Below are 19,514 nucleotides of genomic sequence, written 5' to 3'. Positions count from 1 at the left end.
GAAGGTGGGACGTCCCGAGCCGTATGCGCTCGGATCTTCTCGGGGGAAAAGGACGTTCACAGTGATACACTTTACAGCATCTGCTGTCGACGCCTCGGGACCAGACCAACCACAGCGGCTCACAAGCTTACGGCTGCGATGGGGTGCAGCCATGGAGGAATCAGCCCCCACTACGGACCAGCCACCAGACATTCTGTGGCCGTCCAGCTGCTCATAACGTACAGAGTTCGAGTTGGTGAAGAAGACATACGACACCAGAGATCAGACACCGTATAATGCAGCCAATGCAGTATAAAGGGCTATCGAGCATGGAAATCTGCTGTTACAAGTACGCGTAAGCGTATTGAACCATATACATGAGAACTTTATAAGCTCAGTGAAGGTCAAGACCGAATCATGTATGGTTGGTGGGGATAATACTACAGCTAACGATCCTGAAGAATAAGACTGGCGAAACTATAGTCCAGTCCATACTATAATCCATTCTGAGTGGTTTCTGAAGTGGAACTTCAGTATTGTTGCCTAGGCGGTCTCGACTCGGCTACAGTGACACGGATCTGTCTGCCATCCAATTCCTGCAGGGCAATGATAAACCGATTTAGCGTCAGTGTTCAAACTCTAAAGGCACAAGCGTAAGCAAACAGCTAGGACGAACGAGATTGAGAACTCACAGTGCCATCAAGATTCGATATCGCATTCTCCACCTCTTCGGAGGAGCCATATGTCACAAAACCAAACCCCCTTGACCTCCCACTCTCCCTGTCGTAGATGACCCTGGCTTCCAGGACCTCACCTTGCTTGTTGAACAGGTTAGCGAGAGCTGAGTTGTCAACACCCCATGAAAGGTTGCCCACATAGACCCTGTTGGCTTCGCCCCTGGGCCCTCTTGGTGAGGACTGCTCCCTGGGTGGTGCTGGGCCTGAATTCACCCTCAAACTTCTTCCATCAAGCACCTAAGTTTCAGAGATATGTCAGCTAGATAAACAAGGGAACATCTCTAGAACAGTTTGTAAACACAATGTACTCTACCAAGCAAAAGAAAGGGAAAACATGTAAATATTAGACTATCTGATGATGCCACAAGTGCACTTAATAAAACACTTGGCATAGTCAGTGTAGGATCAAGTAGGAAACCAGGAATATCAAGAAACCAATAAAATCTATTGCAAAGATTATAATTCTAGGTAAATTTATGGCATACATATATACGGGGAATGGTGCATGGCACTATGGCCGTGAAATATGGTACCAAGCATTAACAATGTGCAATGCTCCGGAAGAAGAGAAGTGTGCTCACATAGCCATTGAATTGCTCAACAGCCGCCTCAACTTCTTCCACAGAAGACATTGTCACAAACCCGAATCCTCGGCTTCTTCCGGTCAATTTGTCATAGATGACCTGTAACAAAATGTCACCCCGTCAATTGGCAAATTAAAGAACGTCTTGATATCTCTATGACAGAACCTAATGACCCACCCAATTGCATCCGTAACCATTTTTATTGCCTAGTTGCCTACCGAAGTGACCAATACGAACATTCTGTTCCTGAGCACTGTTGCAATCATTTTGTTTGCCGGCACCGTGAACGTGAGCAATGCCAAATCTATACCAACGTCCGGTAATTGTAACAATACGAAATGGTTGGCACTAGGGCCTGCTGACAGGATGCATAGTTATACACGGACACACCTCGACCATCTCGACGGAGCCAGCCTGCTCGAAGAGTCCCGCGAGCTGGGCGCTGTCGACGCTGAAGGGCAGGTTGCCGACGAAGATCCTGAGATCCGCGGAGAACTCCTCCTCCCCGCCGGCCTGCCCCTCCGCCTCGAGCTCCTCCGCCACGGCCGCGGCCGCGCGCACGGGCGCGAGCGGCCTCCAGGCCGCCGCCACGGAGAGCGCGCGGAGCTGCGGCGCCCTCGAGGGGAAGGCCGCGGTGGCGGACGGGGTTGCGGGGGTGGGCTTGGCGGAGAGGGAGAGGAACTGGGGCGAGAGGGAGGTGGAGAAGAGCGTGGCTGCCATGGGGAGGGAGAGGAGGGGTTCGATTGGGGGCTTTGGGTTGATAGGGTTTTGGGGATAAGGTGCGGAGCAGGAAGGGAGAGGGCAAAAGTGTTCTGACTTGTGAGCGTTGAGCGCGAGGGAGGCGACGGTTCCCCGTTGTAATGGGCTGACCCCTGGCTGGAGGCCTGGAGCCGGAAGACGGGCCCACTCTGTCATCTACTCATCTAGCATGCTTAGGAATTAAGAAGATATTTGACATAGCAAATATTAAGCCAGGATAATTTTAGACGAAAACTTGAGTTCTACGTCAAATGCGTAGCATGACAGATGCTATACTGCGCATTGCTCCATGTTTGCAGACGTCAATGTGAAAAAGATACAGTTTAGATGAAAACTCAATGGAAAAGGTAGAGGGATTTTGAAAATAAAATACACCCAATAAGCTCATCTTATTCCATCGACTTGACCTCGTAGCGCTATATATTGCTACTCCTGGGCCCGTTTTGTGAAAGTATTGTAGGCAAAGAAAGATCTATCTTGAAAAAAAAATCACACTTTTGATGGAGAGGTGTATTGCCACATGATAATTGAGGAGAAAAAAAATGAGACACACAAAATACCAACGAGATCACATCTTTCTTACATCGTATCCTGATGTTTCGACACTGTGTATGCAACTACCAGTGGCGAATCTAGAACTTTAAATTAGAGCGGTCCAATGAAACACTTTTGAAAATATTTTAGTGAATAAGTCAATCTAACCTTATAAAGTGAAATATAAGATTTGGATCCATAGATCCGCCCATGGCCACTACCGTTCTCCCAAAGGAGGCTAACTGTGAAATATATCACCCTCGAATTTGGATCCATATTAGAAACTCTATATAGCGCGAGTGTTGCCGCGCCTACTTGAGATGGCCAGTGTATTTTAGTCCTTTGCTTCATAATAATTTATGAAGGATAATAATATGCTTAAGCAACAGCCGCGCCTACTTGAGATGTCTAATGTATTTTTGTCCTTTGCTTTATAATAACTTATTAATGTGATAATAGGCTTAAACAATTGAAATGATATTTTTTATTCACCCAAATGAATACATGCATGCAACTTATTTCTACGAGCTTCTTTTATTTACCGCTTCATCATAGGGTGCCTTGTCATGTGGTGTGGAACTTTAGTGGTTGTGGTTGCCTCTTGCATGTGTTGTTTGCTAAAAATCCTTTATTGTATCTTATTGTATTGCTGAACAAAGTCGAGTATCGAGTTCTTTGGATTCATGTAGTACTTTAGGACAGCATTGAGACCCTCACTACCAGGAGGGAGGAGAAGCCGTGTGGGCCTTTTACAGTTTGGGACTTCGCCGCCGGCCCCAATACCGGCCTCATGGTGATACCTATTGACCACCGGCCCGTATTTAGCGTTGGTGGCGATAATCACTTTCATTGTAACAGTTTATGACGATTTCTGATTGGTCTTAGTGACAAATGGCTGATTTTCATCACTAAAGCGTACCTGCTCTTACAAAACATGTAAAAGGGAATGACTCTATGATATTTTGATCTGTTGTCACCAGGTATTCGTCACAAAAGGTCATATGTGTTGTAGTGAACCTGAACCTCGAAATCCCAAACCCCAACCCTGGAGAAGTGATGCGGCGATGGCGACCAGAGAAGGAGAAGTAGCAGCGGAGAGATGAAGGAGGAAGAAGAGGTTGCGAGCGGGCTGTACCTGGAACGAAGAGGCCGAAAGGACTGATCGAAGCTGTCGATGTTGCTTCAGATGATGCATCGCATGTTTGTAGCGCGTGCGCGATGTATAGCCTTGGCGGTGGTGTATACTGTTGAGACATGATGATATAGATTGATACATATGAGAAAGATGCAATTTCGGTGGTATTTTGTGTCTTTTTTCCGTTATAATTACCGTGTGGCGGTAGACTTTTTTTAGGCCATTTTTAGTCGATCGTTTTTAGGCCGCAACTACCTTTATGATATGGTACATATAATTTCCAGACAAGCCACATCTACTAAGGCCGTAGGCTACCAACCTACCACTCGATCTCTGCCGTTTAGAATTCGCGTGAATTTTCTACCAAATCCTGTGTGCTTTGGGATCATATTGATTGTACTGGAATGGTATTTTGCAATTCGTAATCCATGCAAATAATAAATTTATTCCCTCCGTTTTAAAATATAGGTCGTTTTAAATTTTGTAGGTTCATAGATTTTACTATTCACTTAGATGTCTGTGTATAGCAAATACTATGAACTTAGAAAATCCAAAACACCTACATTTTAGAACGGAGAGTGTGCATCCCAACTTAACTTTTGTGCAGTGGGAAATTTCTTCTTAAGAGTCAACATCGGTTTTAGAGAACAAAAATTTACGAGAGATATCTAGATACATAGCAAATACTATGAATTTAGAAAATTCAAAACGTCTAGAACGGAGGGTGTGCATCCCAACTCAACTTTCGTGCAGCGAAAAATTTCTTCCAAAATCAACCGTTCCAGAGAACAGAACGGAACCTTATAAGAGTCCGACTCCCAGCGGCAGGGAGGGAGCGGGAGCGCCGGCATGGTGGGCCTGTCCTGTCAGCGCCTAAACGGGATAAAGCTTCCGGAGGAAGATTCACGTAGTAGCTGGCGCTTGGTGCTGCCGTGGCGGCCACGCCAGCGGATCCTCGGCTGTGAGCTGTTGGATCCGAGGCCGCAGATCTGTCCAGCTGTCGCGTATCGCCGCCAGCTATATATACACGAGCAGCGACGCAAGCTGGACGCACCTGGCAACCGCCGTTCCGTTTCGCCTCGGCCTCTGGGCTTCGCCTCGCACACCCGCACCACGCCAACGTTTCCACCACCCCCTCTTGTGTCCCCGTGAGAAGAGCTAGAGGGCCTGGCCATGGCCGCCATCGCCGTCACGGCCACCGTCGTGTCCCTCTGCGGAGCGCAGGAGGTCGCCGCCGCCGCCGCCACCTCGACCTCGAGGTGGGAGATCTCCGTCCACCGCCTCAGCCCCCTCCACGACGCCCCGACGGTCCTCCAGCTCCTCGAGCCGCTGCGCCACCCGGCGTCACCGCGGCTCGTCCCTTGGAGCGTCACGCCCCTGAGGAGGCTCCGAGCGGCGGCTCGGATCAGCGGGATCCTCGCTTCCGTGCAGGCGCGAGTCGGCCTTCTCCGGCGCAACGTCTCCGTTCGCGCGCACTACCGCGTTTTGCAGAATCTCGCGATCGAGCTGCGGAGCGTCGCCGGCCATCTCCCTCCGACCGCCCGCGCTGCCTACCGCAACGTCGGCAACCGCATCAGGCGCATCGCCAAGAGAGGGATCAAGTCCGGCGGTTTCCCAGCCAGACGGACGCGCCACCATCTCAGGGGGCTCTCCGCGGCGATCGCTCGCCGGCTTTCGGAGTGTATCAACCTCGCTTGACCGTGCTACACTTCACTGGAGATGCGCAGGAGGAGTAAGAACTAAGAACTTGACTCGATCCCCCCACGCTGTTCGATCTCTGGGTGCCCCGCATGCCTCTGTTTTTCGTTTCGTTTGAGGAAACCTTGGGCCGCTGTTCATACTGTTGATCGCCTTCCCACGGATGATATCGATGTCCGATGAAACCGTCACTGCATGGTGTTAGTGTTGTTCTAGTGTGGTAGGAGTCTTCTGTCTGTGTTGATATCGATGATCACCATCGTGATCCGTTGCCTCCCCATGAATAAGGGGTTCGGCTCTGAATAATAGAATCTCTGAGATCTCCGATTCTGAATCTCCATTTACTTTTCCCTTTCAATCCTGTTACTGAATGTGTAGTTTCTGCTTGATGTTGATTGTTGTGTCCTGAACTCGTAATTTCATGATTGCTGCTACAGACAAGTGATGTTTCTATGTCGATCATCTGGAATGTTTTGAAGGTGTGGTTGATGCGTAGCATAGTACAGTTGCTGGTTTCATGGTTGCTTCTGCTTATTGATGCCCTGTTTTCTGATTTCGAGGGCATAAGGGTGGGCTGTGTGTTTAACTCTTAACTTCTCTAAACTTGATTGCTGCACTCAAACCGATTCCTGCCAGATTCATAATCATGGTACCAAGGATATATGAGGATATGCTGTATACTATGGCACATTGCCTGTCAGATTGGGGTTTCAGTAGTTGCAGGCTATGTGTTTTGTCTTGCTCCTTTTGAACTGATTAAGATGATGCAAGGGCAGTGCAGTATGTCGTATACTAACTCCAGTCTAGACCTAGCTAGTCAACACTGCTTGTTTGTTCTCTGTTCTGTTACTCGGAGTGGTGGGGGCCTCCATGATCGAGGCTATGAGAGCAGAGAGCAACGCCTAAACTGTCTGTTACGTTCGTTCAGCCCGCAGCAGACGGAAAGAATTTGTGAGCTGAGCAAATGAAGCAGGCAATATAATAGAATGAAATTACAGTGCAATGCATCAATCCTGACGCCATCTCAGAGTGGACCTCGCTCACCTGGAGCCATCATCTTCTCTCTTCATGCATGCATGCGTGTTTGTTTTTTCCTTTTTGCTTCATGTGCGTTTCTAGAGGAAGAGCGCAAGCGGCAATGTCATAACCGTTTGTTTCATGCTCCGATCCAATGGCTCTTGTCCTCTTTCCTGTCCTCCGTTCGTCGTCGGCGCCGCTTCCTAGCTCCATGGTGCTTCCCGGCAGGATGCCGTCGCTCCTCGGCCGTCTTCGTGCCGCCCCGATGCCTCCCAGCGCTGATCTGAGGAGCCGCTGCTGCCATCTCCGTGGTAAATTGGTATTCGATTTCACATGCGAGGTTTGGAGTATCGCCGCCGCCCGCCGGCGTGCACGCTCCCGCGGCAGCGGCCATTGGGAGACGTTGACAGCAGTGGGCCTTCCGGGGCGCATGGGCCTGCTAGGCTCGCGAATCCGTTGGCCCAACAGCCTGGCACACCGCGTCCATTTGTGCCCAAAACAATGGTAAAATACTAGAAACGTCTTAAACCTTGTAAATGTGGTTGCCATATTTTGACACACTAAATCAAATGAATGCCTAATTTTCTTGCCAACACTTTGGCATTACTCTGATTTTGATAAGACAATATCTTGGCCCACCATGATTTCAGCTCGGCAAAAATTGACATCCAACTAATCAAGCTCCAAATCACAAAGAAGGCGGATGGAAGAAAAAATACAAATCACGGAGCAGGCAAATGCAGAGGAAACTGTAACCACCATTATACTCCCTGGCATCCCCTTCCTCCCATCGTCTCCCTTTGCTGGTACTCGACCGAGCCAAGTCCCTCACTGCCGGCAAAAAGACTAGGATTTCCGGGAGACGCGGACTTCTCTCCTCCCTGCCGTCCCTCCGCGTCTTGTCCAGTCGGAGTTGTAGTACTAGTACAAGTCGAGCGAGAGCTGGACTCGGTTTGATCTTCCTCCCACGCGGCATCCCCTTTTTAACTTTCATCTTCTACCCGCGCCGCCTTCCTGAGATACACCAGGACGCAGAGCACGCGCGAGCGAGAGACAGAGAGGCCGGCCGCCGTCTCGATCCCAGCCATCGTCGCATCATATGGGGCTGCTGGCGTTGAATCATCTCATGTCCTTTCAGCGGCGTCGGCGTCGGCGTCGGCGTCGTGGCGAGATCCGACCCCTCAGTAAGCCTCTTCGCCTCTAGGTTTCTAACTTTCTATGCAATGCGTTCCACACCACCACCACCAACCAACCAACACGCAAAAAAAAGTAAACAAAAAGGTGGCTTTTTCTCCTCTAGATTCGGCGAGACGAGCATATAGATTGATCCTAGCGGGGTAGACAATGTTTATTTGATTCTAAAAAAATTACTTTGGTGGATAGAAAGCTAACCCCCTGTTTTACCCTGGAGAGCAAATAGATTCGTTACATATCCGAGCGCAGCAAAACCTTATATCTGGATAGATAGAAACATTGCCCCTTTCCTATGTGTTCTCCTAAGCCGGCTAGCTAATTCTTATTTGACTGTAAAATCTTACTTTGTTGGAGTAGCATAGGTTTCCAATACCACACACCGAGACTCCATTAGAAAACTTAAGTTTCCAAGGAGATTTCAGGAGGGGAAAAAACTAGTCATCGAGTATTGATAGTATTTCTCAAGGATGACTCTTTAGAATCCAATCACTCCACCTCGGTGCTTATTTGGATGGTACAAAACTGATAAATCTTGGGAAGCAATGCAATCTCTTCCAAGAACACCTACTGTCAGCTGAAGTTCTTTCCTTTTGCTGACACAAAGCCATCAGCTATTGGGTGACAGAAACAAACCGCATCTGCATATGCATCCATGTGCCTTTCTTTCTTTTTGTCACAGCCTAGATGTGTTTAATTTTGCAGATGGATTGGTTTCTTCGTTGGCTAATGGAAAGAGATCTAACCACAAGGATGATGACAGTCCTCAAGGCGGCAAAATAATGAGATTTTCAGGACCAGACCTCCCAGAGGTACGCCAATGCTGATAACAAGCCATTTATGCAAATAACTCACCCATGCGTTGCAAAGGAAAACAATTCGTTACATTGGGAAATGCTGAACAACTTTACTGTCTTTGCATAAGTGTTTTTTTTCAAGGACTACATATAAGTGTTTATACTACATTTAACTTGGCTAGCTGGGTGGGTAAAAAGGATGTGGGGGAGGGTAAAGGGATTGGATATGGAAAAGCCAATGTTGAAGAATGCCACCACCACCAACTCAAATCATGGCTGCTCTAACCGTATGCACTTGGTGGACTGTGCTAGCTAATAAAATTCCTTGACCTGACGAACGTCATCTTTGTTAGCTGTGCTATACTCCATTCACACCTTTGCTTCATTTAGCTTTTACTGGTTTGCCCTTTAGCACAAAACTGTCATTGGTATGTCACAAGGAGTAGGCGTCTTGGTTCCATCTTCCTTATCTGCTGTGCTTCTTTTGCTATGACTAGTTAATTGGAAGGGATAGAAGTATGATTCTAATGGCAGATCAAACCACTGTCAACAACCTCGCTGCATTGGACCCCCCTCCACTTTGCTAAGCCTACACAATGCCTTGAGCCCTTGACAGCATTGGTATGTCCACCCGAGCTCCTCTGCTGCATTTGCTGTGTTCTGCTTCTAAGGTCAGCAGCCCACATTGCACTCCCTGCCACCAAGCTTGTCATGTTTCTCCAACATTCTTTTTGGCATGTTAGCGCCCATCGCTAAATTAGGCTCCAGGTGGTTGGAAGAATCAATGTCTACCGATCGGGCCAGAGCTGGGGGCAACAAAGCTACCGTGTGTTGCAGCTTCAGCCGTGGCGATTGATAGAACTAATATGACGAGGGGTGGTGGGAGTTACGAATATATTTTCATTGGAGGAAAAGAGGTGCCAATACAAAAATAATTTTGCATGGGAGTTTGTTCGAGGACAGTTCTCTTTGATTTTTGCAGCAGTGCGGTTCCGGAGCTCTTTTTTTCCTCTGTGAGGATAGGAATGAATAAACCACCTAGATTACTCGCTCAAGCTTACCACAATCAACCCTTTTTTTGTGCTGTATTTTTTTCTTTCTTCAACTGAAGAAAAACATTTCCATTAATGATTCCAATATTCAACTTTTGTCCCATGCTTGTGCACGTAGGACATATGGGGTCATATACATTCCCTAATGCCACTTCAAGATGCTGCCCGTACAGCCAGTGTGTCTCATGCCTTTCTACGTTCTTGGAGATGCCGTCCCAACATTACCTTCAGCAGCACAACACTGGGCTTGAATGAGGATGTCCATGGAGAGAATAAAATAGCAAGTGATTTCAATAGCAGAGTTGACCATATTCTGAAAAAACACTCAGGCTTTGGCTTGAGGTCTCTGAAGATTGAATTCTGTGGTTACAATTCCAACACCCATTGCTATCTCAATAGTTGGCTTGAATTTGCTGTTACACCAGAGCTTGAAGAACTCACCCTGCTGCTACCACTTAAAAAGGCGAAGTACTGTTTCCCGTCCTCACTTTTGTCTCGCGGGAGTGGAAACTCGATTCGGCATCTAACTCTTTCTTGGTGCGCCTTCAGAACCACGGTTGGACTTGATTCCCTGAAAAACCTGACGAGTGTGACTCTGCATGATGTGCGCATCACAGAGGAAGAGTTAGGGTGCCTCCTTTCAAATTCTAGTGCTTTGGAGCAGTTGAATTTAGTTTATTGCAACAAAATAACTTGCCTGAAGATACCTTGCCTCATGAAGAGGTTGAGCTGTTTCAGTGTGCTTCAATGCGACAAGCTGCGAGTGATAGAGAGCAAAGCTCCAAATGTCTCTAGTTTTTACATTGCAGGTGGCCAATTAGAAGTCTCACTTGCAGAGTCATTGCAAGTGAAGGACATAACACTGAGCATGGACTGTGCCATCTCTTATGCTCCTGTCAAGCTTCCGTCCGTTGTGCCAAACCTGGAAATTCTTTCCATTATTTCATCTCGTGAGGTGTGTTCTTAACTCATGTGTGGTTATAGGCTAGTGAAGTGGTTAACTGCTATTGTATTGGGAGTCTGAAACATCATTGTGCAGGCGGTTAGCACACCACTGTCGCCAAGCAAGTTCCTTCATCTCAAGGTTTTGGGTATTAGTCTACATGGAGCTGCATTTTCCCCTGCTTACGACTGTTTCTCCGTGGTTTATTTTCTTGATGCCGCACCTTCACTGGAGACTTTTGTCTTGGGTGTAAGTCATTTTTCATCCTGCGATGCCAACAAGTATCCTGTTTTTTTTTCTTCTCTGTCCATTGTGGAACCAACCATTAACTCTAGCATATTGTCTTTCATTTTTATTAGGTGTCACAACTGCGGATGCAGCATGACTCGATTATTGGAGATCCCTCACCTCTGAGGCAGATATCAGGACACCGCCACGACCACCTCAAGAATGTGAAGATCACTGGCTTCTGCTCTGCGAAGAGCTTGGTTGAGCTAGTATGCTACGTTCTTGAGAATGTCACATCGCTTGATTGCCTTACATTGGACACCACTATGGGCCTTCCTAGGTGCTCTGCCAACAAACTTGGCAAATGCCTCACAATGGAGAAGGATATGGTCAGGGAATCCCAGCAAGCGCTCTTGGCTGTCGAAGCATTCATCGAGGGTAAAGTTCCTCCTGCAGTTAAATTGATTGTTCTAGGGCCTTGCAGCTTGTGCCAAGACGTGGAGCTCTAATTATTTTTGGCGCCTTGTAGCTTGTCATAGCAGCATGTGCTTTGTTTTATTCGATGTATATATCATAAAAAGAAAAATTACTATGTCACGTCTGTTTATTAATTTACCAAAAGCAAGCAAACAAGAGCAGCAGAAGAACGATACTTGTGTTAGCTAACCTAGAAGCAGTAAAACGAACAGCATGAAGTTGAATTAGTCGATCAATGCTGTTCTGGTATCGGCTGCGATTCTAGTCGATCAAAGCTGACACCTAATCCCAATAAAAAAAAAGAAGCTGACACCTTGACCCTCCATTTTTTTTTCAAACAACAGCAGGAGCACCGCTATATCATAGATATATAGGTAGAAGAAGCATACAAAGTTGCGATTATATAAGGATACATACATTTTGAAACATGATCATCATGACTATAACTAGATAAACTCATATTAACATTTGAAAACTAATATGCTCCGGCCCAACACACGCTTGTTTCCTGATCTCTATTTCTTGTTTAATCATCGGTAGCACCCGACCCGAGTGACATGCTCGGATGACTTGCTCAACGCGTACCAGGCTACACTGTGTAGATAAGCAAAGCTGCAGTCCGCCTTCCCTGGTTTTGGGGCAGGTGCCGCACCGCAACGATGAGTTCCACTCCAATTGATATGTCAGCCACCTGGATCGACACGCGCACGACCATGCCGACTGCACCTAGTTTAGCCGGCCTTTTTTGTCCTTTTGCTTTGTTAATTGATCGGTGCACTGATCACGAAAGCCGAACCGCCTCTTTCTTGTACGCGTCGTGCATACACCCAAGACTTAAATCTTCTAATCTCTAACAACCAACCGTCAGTCTAACAACTTGTAAACGGTGCTGCTGGCGTTCCAACCTTCTATGGACGTCCGTCGCAACATCTAAAAATAGCGTCGACAACATAGAAAATCAACATTTGCAACGTCAAAAATTACCGTTTGCAACATCAAAAAGAATGCGTAGAAAACTAATTAGTAATTCGTTGTCCATCGGAAAAACCTGCTGCAACATAAACATCTGTATCATGTTGCATACGATATTTCGCATTGGAAAAAATGCAACATCCCAAACTAACTATTGCAACATCATAAAAAATATTGTGCAACATCTGAAGTAACGATAAGCACGACCCAATCCGATATTGATGAAGTATTTCCGAAGGGCACGTGATTTTTCCCGTATACAGATAGTGTGGGTATTTCCTCCCTCCTTTCGTACGTATGTGCACCGGTATGCGGAACAAGATTGGAACCTGTTAGCGCTGGGGTACCTGGTTGACCTCCGGAGACCATATTCCCATAGTAGGAGTAGATACACGCGAGAGCAGGGAAAACCTGTCCCCTCTCTCTCTCTCTATGTATATAACATTCTTTCTACACTCGCCTGTAGCTACTCCCACATGTGTATCTCATGATGTAGGACGTATCTGACCTAACGAAGGGTATGTACGTGGAGTATGTGATCATACTAGAACATCTATGATGGTATATATGTTGGGTATGTGACCATATATAGAGTATATGAACATCTTATTTTTATATACTAGTATTAACGTATAATGATAATATACTTAAAAAATAGGGATGCTTTTGAAAAATTTTATGTATATCCCTTTGAAATATTTTAGAAATAGTATATGAATATACTTAAAATAATAAATAAATATACGGACATACGTATGGTGGTATACTGATACAGTGGTATAATGATAATGAGAATAACTATGAGCTTTTTGTCAAAAAGTTTGTTTGGCCATTACACAACACGACACAGTAGAATATGGCAGTGGATCCATCGCATTTAAACCACTGGTGTGCCCATCGGCAGATGCTTGCATTGGCTGCGTACGTGCAAGAGACAAAGTTCTGCCACGCTGCGCTGCAGCGTTGTAGCTAAGCCTTGCAGGGGGTCCCGGCCTACCGGCCGGCCGGCTGCCTCACACGGTGCACAGAATCTTAGTAACTCCTCTTCCGTTTCAAAATATAAAATTTGGTTCCGCTCGATATATGTCTTCAATATCTATCAAATTTTGCAATTCAAAAAAATCTACCAAACTTTGCAATTAAAAAAAAACCTACCAAACTTTGCAATTCAAAAAAAGAATCTACCAAACTTTGACCATCTATTTCTTCTACACCACACTGTTCGTATTAGCAAAATCAGAATCATGCATATATATATATCCATGTCTGTATGTAGTGCTATCAATATGTTTTAGGTGCATCGCGCGTGTACCGAACAATAAAAGCACACTATTGAACAACAGCCTTTGCCTTTTGAACTAGACAGAAAGAGATGACGCCTAACTACCCATTCGTGTCTATTTACAAATCTAATTATTGGCTAAACTTGGATCGGGCATTTATCCTCATTCCTTCAATTTTCTACCCATTTGATCCGTGTAATAATTAAAGACAAGGACCCTCTTTCGCCTCCCTCTTCCTCTGACTATTCATTTCAAGCTCTTTTGTTGAGTTCAGGTTTAAGCACAAGGTTGGGGTTGAGCCGCCCCCGTCCCCGCGCCCCACCCCCCCTCTCACAATGTCACCATGCATAGTGTTTCCAAAATATATTCATTATAGTGAGAATAAGAGCAATTTTTGAAGGTATGTCGGTACAAAACAATAGTTACAGGTGTACGGAAAAGGTTTATTGATGGCTTGTAAAGACAAATAATTAATCACGTTATACGGTATTACATATGTTTTAAACAGTTTCAACATGCTCATGAACTGTTCACAAAAGATTCAGATACTCCACCTGATCCAAAATACAAACCTTTTAGGACCTTGGCATGGTCTATGACACGACACTTTAACTAGCAATCTCTATGAAAGTGTATATGATACTTCAGATGAAAATAATTATACGTTATGAAAGTATTTTTCATGACGAGTTTAACGGAATCAACTTTATCTTTTCAACCTACATGATGCATGATGTCTCATCCAACGATGATCAAATTAAAAGCATAGAAGTTTGATCAACACGGATTGTAAAACGACACTTGCATTGTGAGTAACAATACGAAACATTAGCTGCGAGCAATTCCCAAAGCATCCAAATTTGGTGAGAGCTAGCGGTCCATGCATGGCGCCTAACCGTCTGGACGAATCAAGGGCCAATTTGATATACTGGCAAACAAGGACGACCAGCCGAAATTAAATAATGGCGGCGTGAGCGCGAGATGGTGGCCACCAACGCCTGGTCCCCGGCGGCCGGACAACACGTCGACGACGGCGACGGCGGCGAGTGATGTGCTTCATGACGCGCGACGAAAGGCTGCTCCCTTGCGGCCCAAATTGTCTCTATATCTTGTTGCGACGTCGTGTCAGAAGCGCTGGCATGGCGGGCCGTACCATCTCTAAAGTTTTTTTTTTTTGGAATAGCCATCTCTAAAGTGTTTAGACTCTGGTTTAAGTCCGCATATATGACACACCTATATAATCATCATTGATAGGTCATTAGCATCCACCTTATTGATACTCCTACACGACAAAGAAAAACTAAACAACTGGAGAGGGAGCTCTAAAGAAGCTCGTTGCTTTTGATTTATGAAATGGTGATCCAAGAGCTCTGCTACGGTACTCCGAAGTAACTTTAACCCATCCATTTATATAGATCTAGGTGGCTATTATCACATATTACATCCTAGCTAGAAGGTATCAGGAGAAATGTAAGTTTCTATATTTTTTATTTTGAGAATTGAAAAATAGATAAAACATCTTCTAATTAGATCTAGCTAACTATCTTTCATGAAGCCATTGGATCTAACAATGACAAATAGATGAACCGTAGCAAGCCCCAGCGGTGAAGCTACGAATCCCTGTGGTTTCCCTCATATTTTGTGTTTCGTACGAAAAAAATGCCCCAGCCGGCATGTCATTATTCCGAATCACAATTAATGAAATCAGCGCACTCCGGACATACAACTTGGCTTGATATGAGTTCTTCCTCCTCCGGTCGCCACGTATCCCCAAAAGCACGTGCGTGCGGCAACACGCAAGCGGCAAAGCCACACCGGCCAGTTTCGTTCCGATAGCTGTATTAAACCCTCGCCTAATGACCCGCACAATAGTTCCTGTAGCAAATTAAGCGCCCACAGGCGTCACACAGACGTCCTACCATCATTACCAGCAAGCTCGACCGGCCCTATAATGGAGAGGAGGCCGGAGCCGGAGCTCGACCTTGAGCTCACCCTCCTCCACCCCGGCGCCTCGGCCGCGCCGGAGGAGCCGCCGGGCTTCTTCCTCTGCACCTACTGCGACCGCAAGTTCCACACTTCGCAGGCGCTCGGCGGCCACCAGAACGCGCACAAGTACGAGCGCACCCTCGCCAAGCGCCGCCGGGAGATCTCCGCCTCCATGCGCTTGCATGGGCGGTCGGGTGCCCGGGCCGACCCCCCAGGGAGCGCTGGAGTAGCAATCAACCTGCTGTCTGCAGGAGCGGAGCCTGCTGGGAGGGCGAGGACGATGGACACACAGAAAGCTGCTCCGGATCCGTCGCTGGCCTGGCTGTCCGGCAGCAGCCTGCTGCAGCACAACATAAGCAGCAGCTCGCCGGAGCGCCGCGCCGGGCGCGCCGACGAGCTGGACTTGTCCCTCAGGTTATGAGGCGATGATTGAGCCCACAAATTTCAATTCGGCAGTGCCCCTTTCTCATGTAAGTTTGGGGTTTGTGTCCTGGAATAATTTCATGTCAAGGATTGAGGGCCAGTTCCTCGCTCAAGCTTAGCCAGAGAGTAATTGAGGAGATTTGATGTGTGCTTATTGCATTCTTTTGGCTGTTAGTTGTTCCTCCTCCAGAGATTGTTGCGTTGTGATTCCCTCCGTCTAATCACGTAGAGTGAGGGGCATATTGTATTTGAGCAATAACTGATTTCAGGCACCATATTGGCCCTTTCTTAATGACAATCATGATATACATTAGAACCGCGGATCATTTATTTGGATAACTCAAGAAGATTTCTCAACACGTATAGTAGTCCTTTTGTAGAGAAGATGAAATTCCAGATTAATTTAAGTTTTCCATGGTTATCAGTAGGGCAAACATATAGCATTGCCCACTATCTCATAATCCTTAGATAGTGTCACTACCGGAGACGGCGTCTTTGCCGAGAACCATAAGATTTGCCGAGCACCATTTATCTTGTCTCACACATGCGATTGCTTCTTCTCTTTGCAGAATCAATCGGCGGCCTCAAATGACCCTCATGTTTCTCCAACTCAGCCGGGTTGGTAGCCTTGATGATGATTTTTCATTTATCTTGTTTCTGTAGACTTCTCATATTTTTGTGACATCTCATGATTATATAGATTATATTGTGAGACATGAATATTTGTGACATATTTGTGGTCTGCAATGATAATATGTTTGTGAACCGATTTGGGATATGTACGTGAATCGATTGTGTTTGTAATATAGATGTGATGTTTGTGATATAGATGTGATGTTGGTGGTCTTTGTGATGATATATGTTTTTATGATATATATATGTGTGGATGAAATAGAAAAACAGATTAAAATGGGTAATTCTGGTCACTTTGCCTAGTGTTTGCACTCGGCAAAATCTGGTATGAAGAATCTTTGCCGAGTGTCAGAACCCTAGCACTCGGCAAACGAAGAATCTTTGCCGAGTGCCAGGGCTCTGGCACTTGGCAAATCGTCCGTTACGTTCCTCCTCCGTCACGGCGCTTAAATTTTGCCGAGTGCGGGCCAAGACGCTTGGCAAAGTCTTTGCCGAGTGCCCGACGAAATGCACTCGGCAAAGTCCCCTTTGCCGACGTTTTCTCTTCCGTGTGTCCTTTGCCGAGTGTTTTTAGAGTTTTGCCGAGTGTTTGTGACACTCGGCAAAATAGCCGTTTCCTGTAGTGTGTCAGATAATTTTCTTCTATACCTACATTTATACGTCTTGCTATTAATGAACATGTTTTCATGTAGAGGATCCTCTCGCACTGTCTCGATCTAATCATGAAGAACAACAAATTAACCTCGTCATTTGATACAGTTGCCATGATCAACTAATAACCACCCGATCAAAGATGTTGGCCGGGTGTGTATGCTCCATGACCTATATATGCGCAACTCCTCTCCAGCTCGAATATGGATGAACTTCTTATGCTTTGAAGAAAATATATGCTGAGTTCCTTCTACACAGTTTTTTTATTAATCGTTGTCTAGGTCTACCGTCCTATCTTGCTATTGATCTAGCTGCAATGTCGGTGATACAGGATATCCCTGAATATACAGAAGATTTTTGTATTGCATTCCTTAAAAAAAACAGATTTTTGTATTCCACCGCACGCGCTTCCCCCTCTAGATCTGTCAGCTTGATGAAGCTAAATACTGAGAATAGTGTGTGCAGTAGGGAGGATGAGAACAAGGCAGTACTTTCTTGGTTTAATGAACCTTCTTTTGAGTCCAGTCTTGCACCGTACTAAATTAAAGTTTTGGACCATTGCATGCTTACATCCAGGATCCTTAGGCCCCTGCTTGCATATGCTTACCAAACCTTCCTTTGCTTGATGGTGGATTGATCCCTGGTTTCTGAAGGTAGAACCAAGTCAGCATTACGAAGTCTTAAGTACAATTGGTACCACAAACCGGCCTCAACTACCATACAACTTTCTCTAGATATTTCCTTGATTCTCTTGGCACAAACGAGATTGGTGATTGATGATACATTGATCCGCGCCATGCTACCAGAGAGACACACCTGAATCATATCTTGGGACAAAAGAGCAGAAAACCTGCACGTCAAGGGCTTTATTTGGTCTTAGGGCAGTGCACAATTTGCACACCTCTCTCTGGGAATTATCTTGATATCTATTCCATTTTGTTTTCACCTTTAATAATGTATTTATAATTCATATATGTGTTACTAATAATGTCATTGTCTGATGGAGCTCAATTAATAAAACATTACTTAAAGTACTGGCTTCCAAAACAAATTAATTGTTACATATTTATCTTGCAACTCAAGTTTTGCAACATTACACATGAACTTTATAACTTGTAGAGCTTAATCTCGTGAGAGTTTTTCCACTTTGTAAATGTTGATGTTCATCTTATGCATGCGCCCCAAGGTTGATGCTAACCATTTAAAATTGAATAATATACTTGGGTATGTGTAGGAGTGCATGTATGTTAGCGCGTACAGAGGGGATGCACTTCTCAGTTAATATCTTATGTCGGGGATCACTTTTGTGTATCATCATATTTCATATTTAGCATACTACAAGCTAAATTTGCCAACTTCCTAATTTTTGTGACTACTAGAATTTCAGGAATAGTGAATCTGCTTTGATATTATGTTTGCAACTAACAACTTGAAAACTCTGTGTGTCACAAGGACTTAGTTCTTCCTTTATTAATACTTCATCAAGGTATGATAAATCATATTGTAATTTATAAGTTATTGCTAATAATACGTAGGCAAATTCATTAAAGTGTGTTCAAGGTTATAGGCTATCTCAGTTTTTGATGATACATAATAAAGCCAGTTATTGCACACCAAGTAACAGATGATAGATGATGAGACCCGGCGGTACGGCACGCACGTAGCTGGTGGTCACATTTTCTTATGCACTGCCAATCTGGCTTGTGAAATTAAGACAGGGACCAGCATGTGCTAGGTTGATGATGATTTTTGTTTGTTGGAATTGATGGAAGGGTCTGGTGAAAGTTTGATAATACCCGCTCCATTCACAAATATAAGGCATTTTGGATTAATAGGACAAAGCCATGTGTTAAATCACAGGTTACCTAGGTGATTGAGATTTGTCAATGATTACCCTATATTTGCCAAGGAATTAATATGTGGTCCTCTAGTCTATTTGGAATACCTTATAGTCTTGGACAAAACTAGAATCCCTTATATTTGTGGACGGAGTGAGTAGTTGGCTGTGGTTATCTGACTGGGATATACATACGAATCTGTTTTTTTTTTCTGAAAAAGAAACAAAAAAGAATCTAGGATTTTAATTTGATGTTAGACTAGATGCCACCCAGAGAAAGGAGCATATATATTACTCCTATATGGCAACCATATACTAGTAGTTTGTTTTCACTTTTGATTCATTCATTTTGGTAAACTAGGGAAAACAGATGAATGAGTGAAAGTGAAAACCACGATCTAGGTTCAGCACGAGCTCTCTCTTCCTGTGAACTTCATCATCGGGAGGTTTCTACCTACGACCGGTGGCTGTGGTTATTCCTATTCCGTGTCCCTATCTCCACTTTACTCGGCTTGGTGGTGCCGGGAACCTTGGAAAAGTTGTAGTCGGTGGTGCGTTGTCGGGACGGCTGCGGAGGCTGGGTCGGAATTTTTCGCAA

The 19,514-nt window shown here is 45.3% G+C and overlaps 3 protein-coding genes across 4 annotated transcripts; 2 read left to right on the top strand and 1 right to left on the bottom strand.

The window, feature by feature from the left end:
• Positions 1–263: 263 nt before the first annotated feature.
• LOC112875371 (RNA-binding protein CP29B, chloroplastic-like) lies at positions 264–2,126 on the bottom strand. The gene is made up of 4 exons (XM_025939197.1): positions 1,691–2,126; positions 1,298–1,399; positions 672–953; positions 264–575 (listed from the first exon to the last, which is right to left on the bottom strand). The coding sequence occupies exons 1-4, from the start codon at positions 2,018–2,020 to the stop codon at positions 510–512; spliced, it is 780 nt and encodes a 259-aa protein (XP_025794982.1). The 5' UTR covers positions 2,021–2,126; the 3' UTR covers positions 264–509.
• A 5,137-nt stretch (positions 2,127–7,263) lies between these two features.
• On the top strand, positions 7,264–11,247 carry LOC112876901. Of its 2 annotated transcripts, XM_025941079.1 has the most exons (6): positions 7,264–7,627; positions 8,340–8,446; positions 9,602–9,951; positions 10,033–10,438; positions 10,523–10,675; positions 10,786–11,247. In XM_025941079.1, exons 1-6 carry the CDS (start codon positions 7,543–7,545, stop codon positions 11,161–11,163), a joined length of 1,479 nt encoding a protein of 492 aa, XP_025796864.1. In that variant the 5' UTR covers positions 7,264–7,542; the 3' UTR covers positions 11,164–11,247. The 2 variants fall into 2 exon arrangements, with proteins under 2 accessions (XP_025796864.1, XP_025796863.1); XM_025941078.1 differs by having other exon boundaries at positions 9,602–10,438.
• A 4,090-nt stretch (positions 11,248–15,337) lies between these two features.
• LOC112873285 (zinc finger protein 11-like) lies at positions 15,338–15,793 on the top strand. The gene has a single exon (XM_025936279.1). The coding sequence runs from the start codon at positions 15,338–15,340 to the stop codon at positions 15,791–15,793; it is 456 nt and encodes a 151-aa protein (XP_025792064.1).
• The last annotated feature ends 3,721 nt before the right edge of the window (positions 15,794–19,514 follow it).

This window comes from Panicum hallii, chromosome 9 (assembly GCF_002211085.1).
Source record: "Panicum hallii strain FIL2 chromosome 9, PHallii_v3.1, whole genome shotgun sequence".
Lineage (NCBI taxonomy): Eukaryota > Viridiplantae > Streptophyta > Magnoliopsida > Poales > Poaceae > Panicum > Panicum hallii.
Note: the sequence above shows the minus strand (reverse complement) of the source record. Positions and strands in the feature narration are given on the sequence as shown.